The sequence below is a fragment of the Salvelinus fontinalis genome, unplaced genomic scaffold (genome assembly GCF_029448725.1).
Source record: "Salvelinus fontinalis isolate EN_2023a unplaced genomic scaffold, ASM2944872v1 scaffold_0595, whole genome shotgun sequence".
Lineage (NCBI taxonomy): Eukaryota > Metazoa > Chordata > Actinopteri > Salmoniformes > Salmonidae > Salvelinus > Salvelinus fontinalis.
The window spans coordinates 12,546-19,544 of record NW_026600804.1 but is presented as its reverse complement, the minus strand read 5'-3'; the positions used below and the strand labels follow the sequence as shown (position 1 = coordinate 19,544).

General features: G+C 50.5%; 1 protein-coding gene across 2 annotated transcripts; it reads left to right on the top strand.

Moving 5' to 3' along the window:
• Nucleotides 1–447: 447 nt before the first annotated feature.
• On the top strand, nucleotides 448–6,615 carry LOC129846597 (beta-1,3-galactosyltransferase 1-like). Of its 2 annotated transcripts, XM_055914543.1 has the most exons (3): nucleotides 448–769; nucleotides 959–1,054; nucleotides 5,068–6,615. In XM_055914543.1, the coding sequence occupies exons 2-3, from the start codon at nucleotides 1,020–1,022 to the stop codon at nucleotides 6,296–6,298; spliced, it is 1,266 nt and encodes a 421-aa protein (XP_055770518.1). In that variant the 5' UTR covers nucleotides 448–769; nucleotides 959–1,019; the 3' UTR covers nucleotides 6,299–6,615. The 2 variants fall into 2 exon arrangements, with proteins under 2 accessions (XP_055770518.1, XP_055770517.1); XM_055914542.1 differs by having other exon boundaries at nucleotides 448–1,054.
• The last annotated feature ends 384 nt before the right edge of the window (nucleotides 6,616–6,999 follow it).

Here is a 6,999-nt window from a genome sequence, read left to right as displayed (position 1 = left end):
CTAGTGTCTGCGGGTTTTCGCTCCTCCCTTGTACTTGATTGATGAATTAACATCACGAATTAGTTAGGAACTCCCCACACCTGGTTGTCTAGGGCTTTATTGAAAGGAAAAACCAAAAACCTGCAGACACTAGGCCCTCCGTGGAATGAGTTTGACACCCCTGAAATCGTTCAGCTCAACCCAAGGATCCACCAACCCAAGGATCCACCATGCCGCTGGACTGCAGGACTTCCTGTGGGCGACTTCCTGTGGGCGGCTACCTGAAACACAAAAACACAGGGGTTTAAATATAACGATGTTTAAATGATCCAACAATTATCCAATAGAAAGGCTTGATTTGTTAAACATGCAAATTGGTCACACCTGTGACAGGTACATCCCTCATTATAAAGGGGTATAACACAGGTGTGTCCACTCAGAAACAACTGAACATGAGTTGGGCTCAAACCATAGAGACAGTTAGAGGACTCAACCTTGTATCTGTCCCATTATGGTGTCTGTGAGAGCATGGGCAGTGCCATTGAAGCCATCTCCATACTGAAGTAGTCAATTATCCTCTTCTGTTACTTCTATGAGTTGGTTAACAAATTGAAAGGGTGCATACTGCCCCCTGGAGGGTGTTGTTTGAACAGGTATAAAGCCAAGCTCGGTGATTTACTGCCAGCTGCAGTTATGGAATGTTTGCTGATCCCTCTTGCTGACCTGGATGGAATTATATGATTCTTCCTCAACCCATTGGAAATTACACCGAGTTGACAACTTCAAAATGGTGAAAGTCTTAAATGGCGCTGCCCATGCTATAATTGACATTTTGGTTCACTAGAGTGCTCTATCTATCTCTATGGTTCACACACACACACACATAAAGTGGCAGGTTAACAGCATGAGATTGACACATTGTATACAAATCACAATAACCCCCCATTTGCCACATGTATTTATTGTGTGACACAACAAGAGTTGACCGAGGTGGGATTACCTGAACCTGGAAGCCATCCCCAGCTAGATAGATTTCCAACATGGTGGAAGATGGCACTAAGAATGGAGGAAGAAGGTAGGTGTATTTTCATGTTTAATCTGTTTTTTACTATAGTTTGATGTATTCAAAGTAATGAAATGATGGAGTTCTGTGTGTGGTGTTTGATCTATGTGATGACTAGCCTTGTAAAGAGGAACCTCTGGCAGAACTAAAGCTTGCCTGAGGTGGTGCACCTGCTGTTGTCCAGTACCTGAGGTGGTGCACCTGCTGTTGTCCAGTACCTGAGGTGGTGCACCTGCTGTTGTCCAGTACCTGAGGTGGTGCACCTGCTGTTGTCCAGCACCTGAGGTGGTGCACCTGCTGTTGTCCAGCACCTGAGGTGGTGCACCTGCTGTTGTCCAGCACCTGAGGTGGTGCACCTGCTGTTGTCCAGCACCTGAGGTGGTGCACCTGCTGTTGTCCAGCACCTGAGGTGGTGCACCTGCTGTTGTCCAGCACCTGAGGTGGTGCACCTGCTGTTGTCCAGCACCTGAGGTGGTGCACCTGCTGTTGTCCAGCACCTGAGGTGGTGCACCTGCTGTTGTCCAGCACCTGAGGTGGTGCACCTGCTGTTGTCCAGCACCTGAGGTGGTGCACCTGCTGTTGTCCAGCACCTGAGGTGGTGCACCTGCTGTTGTCCAGCACCTGAGGTGGTGCACCTGCTGTTGTCCAGCACCTGAGGTGGTGCACCTGCTGTTGTCCAGCACCTGAGGTGGTGCACCTGCTGTTGTCCAGCACCTGAGGTGGTGCACCTGCTGTTGTCCAGCACCTGAGGTGGTGCACCTGCTGTTGTCCAGCACCTGAGGTGGTGCACCTGCTGTTGTCCAGCACCTGAGGTGGTGCACCTGCTGTTGTCCAGCACCTGAGGTGGTGCACCTGCTGTTGTCCAGCACCTGAGGTGGTGCACCTGCTGTTGTCCAGCACCTGAGGTGGTGCACCTGCTGTTGTCCAGCACCTGAGGTGGTGCACCTGCTGTTGTCCAGCACCTGAGGTGGTGCACCTGCTGTTGTCCAGCACCTGAGGTGGTGCACCTGCTGTTGTCCAGCACCTGAGGTGGTGCACCTGCTGTTGTCCAGCACCTGAGGTGGTGCACCTGCTGTTGTCCAGCACCTGAGGTGGTGCACCAGCTGTTGTCCAGCACCTGAGGTGGTGCACCAGCTGTTGTCCAGCACCTGAGGTGGTGCACCTGCTGTTGTCCAGCACCTGAGGTGGTGCACCTGCTGTTGTCCAGCACCTGAGGTGGTGCACCTGCTGTTGTCCAGCACCTGAGGTGGTGCACCTGCTGTTGTCCAGCACCTGAGGTGGTGCACCTGCTGTTGTCCAGCACCTGAGGTGGTGCACCTGCTGTTGTCCAGCACCTGAGGTGGTGCACCTGCTGTTGTCCAGCACCTGAGGTGGTGCACCTGCTGTTGTCCAGCACCTGAGGTGGTGCACCTGCTGTTGTCCAGCACCAGAGGTGGTGCACCTGCTGTTGTCCAGCACCTGAGGTGGTGCACCTGCTGTTGTCCAGCACCCGAGGTGGTGCACCTGCTGTTGTCCAGCACCCGAGGTGGTGCACCTGCTGTTGTCCAGCACCCGAGGTGGTGCACCTGCTGTTGTCCAGCACCCGAGGTGGTGCACCTGCTGTTGTCCTGCACCCGAGGTGGTGCACCTGCTGTTGTCCAGCACCCGAGGTGGTGCACCTGCTGTTGTCCAGCACCCGAGGTGGTGCACCTGCTGTTGTCCAGCACCCGAGGTGGTGCACCTGCTGTTGTCCAGCACCCGAGGTGGTGCACCTGCTGTTGTCCAGCACCCGAGGTGGTGCACCTGCTGTTGTCCAGCACCCGAGGTGGTGCACCTGCTGTTGTCCAGCACCCGAGGTGGTGCACCTGCTGTTGTCCAGCACCCGAGGTGGTGCACCTGCTGTTGTCCAGCACCCGAGGTGGTGCACCTGCTGTTGTCCAGCACCCGAGGTGGTGCACCTGCTGTTGTCCAGCACCCGAGGTGGTGCACCTGCTGTTGTCCAGCACCCGAGGTGGTGCACCTGCTGTTGTCCAGCACCCGAGGTGGTGCACCTGCTGTTGTCCAGCACCCGAGGTGGTGCACCTGCTGTTGTCCAGCACCCGAGGTGGTGCACCTGCTGTTGTCCAGCACCCGAGGTGGTGCACCTGCTGTTGTCCAGCACCCGAGGTGGTGCACCTGCTGTTGTCCAGCACCCGAGGTGGTGCACCTGCTGTTGTCCAGCACCCGAGGTGGTGCACCTGCTGTTGTCCAGCACCCGAGGTGGTGCACCTGCTGTTGTCCAGCACCCGAGGTGGTGCACCTGCTGTTGTCCAGCACCCGAGGTGGTGCACCTGCTGTTGTCCAGCACCCGAGGTGGTGCACCTGCTGTTGTCCAGCACCCGAGGTGGTGCACCTGCTGCTGTTCCTCCGTAATCAGGATGTTCTTCACTAACCTTCACTTGGTGATAAATGTTGCTCTATGATTCGGAAGTCACCGGTGTCATCTTAACTCCCATTGGCTAGTTGAAATTGAGAAAATGTGCTGTTATTAAAATAAATAAATGTTTCCACCATAAAGTAATCCAACAATGTATACTCCGCCATCTTAGAATATGTGGACAACTATAAATACCTAGGTGTCTGGTTAGGCTGTAAACTCTCCTTCCAGACTCACATTAAGCATCTCCAATCCAAAATTAAATCTAGACTCGGCTTCCTATATCGCAACAAAGCATCCGTCACTCATGCTGCCAAACATACCCTCGTAAAACTGACTATCCTACCGATCCTTGACTTCGGCGATGTCATTTACAAAATAGCCTCCAACACTCTACTCAGCAAATTGGATGGAGTCTATGAAAGTGCCATCCGTTTTGTCACTAAAGCCCCATATACTACCCACCACTGCGACCTGTATGTGCTCGTTGGCTGGCCCTCGCTTCATATTTGTCACCAAACCCACTGGCTCCAGGTCATCTACAAGTCTTTGCTAGGTAAAGCCCCGCCTTATCTCAGCTCACTGGTCACCATAGCAGCACCAACCCGTAGCACGCGCTCCAGCAGGTATATTTCACGGGTCAACCCCAAAGCCAAATTCTCCTTTGGCTGCCTTTCCTTCCAGTTCTCTTCCTTCCAGTTCTCTCTCTGCCAATGACTGGAACGACTTGCAAAAATCACTGAAGCTGGAGAATCATATCTCCCTCACTAACGTTAAGCATCAGCTGTCAGTGTAGCGCACAGATCATTGCACCTGTACACAGCCCATCTGTAAATAGCCCATCCAACTACCTCATCCCCATATTGTTATTTTTTGCTCCTTTGCACCCCAGTATCTCTAAGTGCACATGCATCATCTGCACATCTATCACTCCAGTGTTTAATTGCTAAATTGTAATTAATTCGCCACTACAGCCTATTTATTGCCTTACCTCCCTAATCTTACCTCATATGCACCGCCTGTATATAGATTTCTTCTATTGTGTTATTGACTGAACGTTTGTTTATTCCAAGTGTACTGTGTGTGTTGCACTGCTTTGCTTTATCTTGGCCAGGTCGCAGTTGTAAATGAGAACTTGATCTCAACTAGACTACCTGGTTAAATAAAGGTGATCTAGACTACCTGGTTAAATAAAAAGTGGAATTAAAAAGTATATAAAAAAAAAATCTTAGAATATCTTTGTCTTCTCTCGTTGATTGAGACAGGTGGGTGAACACCCCAAAGGGCTGCACCTCATTTGCATGACTGAGAAATCAAGCATCGCATTTGAATGGCACTCTTCTATCTCGATCAATGAGAGAAGACAAATCTATGTGATAACATGAAGTTCAGAAGTCTTTTCTGCTGTTTTGTTTTAACATCAAACTAAGTATCATTCCAGGAGTTCAAATCGTGTCATTGTTGAGTCTCTGTGGCTAGAAATCAAATCAGGACGTTGCAATCTATTAGTTAACTATTGTGTTAATATATATCAATGCCACAGAAACATAATGATGAGGAGACACCCATTTTTCACACAACTCAAGGATGCACATAGATGACTTAACCATTTCTGTCTCTCTCTTCCCAGTCAGGAGATGGCGGAAGGTGGGAGATACTGCTGCTGGTCCGGTGGTCGCTGCCGTTTCCTCATCCTGCTCGTCACAGTGGCGGCCATCTTGTTCTTCACCAACCACCGGTCAGCAGAGTGTGTCCCAAGATGGTGGGCGGAATACCATGGTCGTTCAGTCAACACCAGTAGGGAAGTAGTTTCTCTAAACTCCACTGATTTTACCATAGACGCTCATGAAACTGCATCTGCCAATTCAACAGATCGTCAGACTTCACTTATCCACTCTACTCAGCAGGCCATCAAACTCAACACAACACATAATGAAACTAGTTCCGTCACGTCTGCACTGACCATCACTGATCTGATCACAGAGGTCAAGGCAGTTCGGTCCACTCCTCCTCCGTATGTGTCCCCAGGACCGTACCATGTAGAATACCCATCAGAGTACATCTTCATCCTGGATGAGCCAGAGAAATGCCGGGAGCAGAACCCCTTCCTGGTTCTGATGGTGCCAGTGGCGCCCTATAACAGGGACGCTCGTGACGCCGTCCGCAGTACTTGGGGCAGTGAGAGGCAGGTACTGGGCAAAGAGGTCCGTCTGTTCTTCCTGCTGGGACTGCCCAGTGGAGAGGAGACAGAGCAGCTCCAGGAGAAGGTGCTGCAGGAGAGCAAAGAGCACCAGGATCTGCTGCAGAGCGACTTCATAGACAGCTACAAAAACCTGACCATCAAGACCATGGTGATGATGGAGTGGCTGAGCTCTCGCTGCCCCAACGCCTCCTACGCCATGAAGATCGACTCAGACATGTTCCTCAACGTGAACACCTTGGTCAACATGCTGCTTCACGCTCCAAAACAGAACTACCAGACTGGACTAGTGGCCCGACGGGGCGCCGTTCTAAGAGACCGTAACTCCAAATGGTATCTTCCAAAGAAGGTGTTTCCTGAACTGGTATATCCACCTTATGCTCTGGGCCTGGGCTATGTCTTCACCTTAGACCTCCCCAGGAAGCTGGTGGAGGCGTCCAGGCATGTTAAAGCCATCTACATAGAGGATGTGTATCTGGGACTGTGTATGAGACACCTGGGTATCCGGCCTACTAATCCCCCCAATGGAAACCTCTTCCAGGTTTCCCCTGTGGCTTATGACCGCTGCACCTACTCGCGGCTGATAGCCACAACCACATACAGTATCACTGACCAGGTCAACGCATGGACAGATCTACACAAACCTGGTCCTCCCTGCTGATCACATACCCCAACAAACTAACTGATGTACCAATCCCTTCCTCGTTCTTTGTTCTTGCCAACAATGTAAATCTAGTGAATTTGTAATGCATTTCCACTTTGATTAACATGTTTAATGATCATGATGATGTTACTGAATTTGGATTAGACACACTTCCAGTCTTATATCCTTTGTGGTGCTGGGAGTTACTGCCCCCAAGAAAAATCTACACTGGAGAACAAGTTATTGTACTGAGACGTGCCCACAAGAAATGTGCAGAGGTACAATTGTGTGTGTTATTTTTTGACTTTACTTGAATAAAATGTTTTATTTCATGGCCTAACTGTACATAATGAGTAATTTACTACTTGAGTAGTTCTCATTATTGTTACAACATCTATCCATGCTGATAGTTATGTATGGTCACTAGAAGGTGTACAAGATGATATGGTTTATGTTTATAAGACCTAACCAGGTGTTCTACTCTGCTAGCCAGCACCTCACCTAACCAGGTGTTCTACTCTGCTAGCCAGCACCTCTCCTAACCAGGTGTTCTACTCTGCTAGCCAGCACCTCTCCTAACCAGGTGTTCTACTCTGCTAGCCAGCACCTCTCCTAACCAGGTGTTCTACTCTGCTAGCCAGCACCTCTCCTAACCAGGTGTTCTACTCTGCTAGCCAGCACCTCTCCTAACCAGGTGTTCTACTCTGCTAGCCAGAACC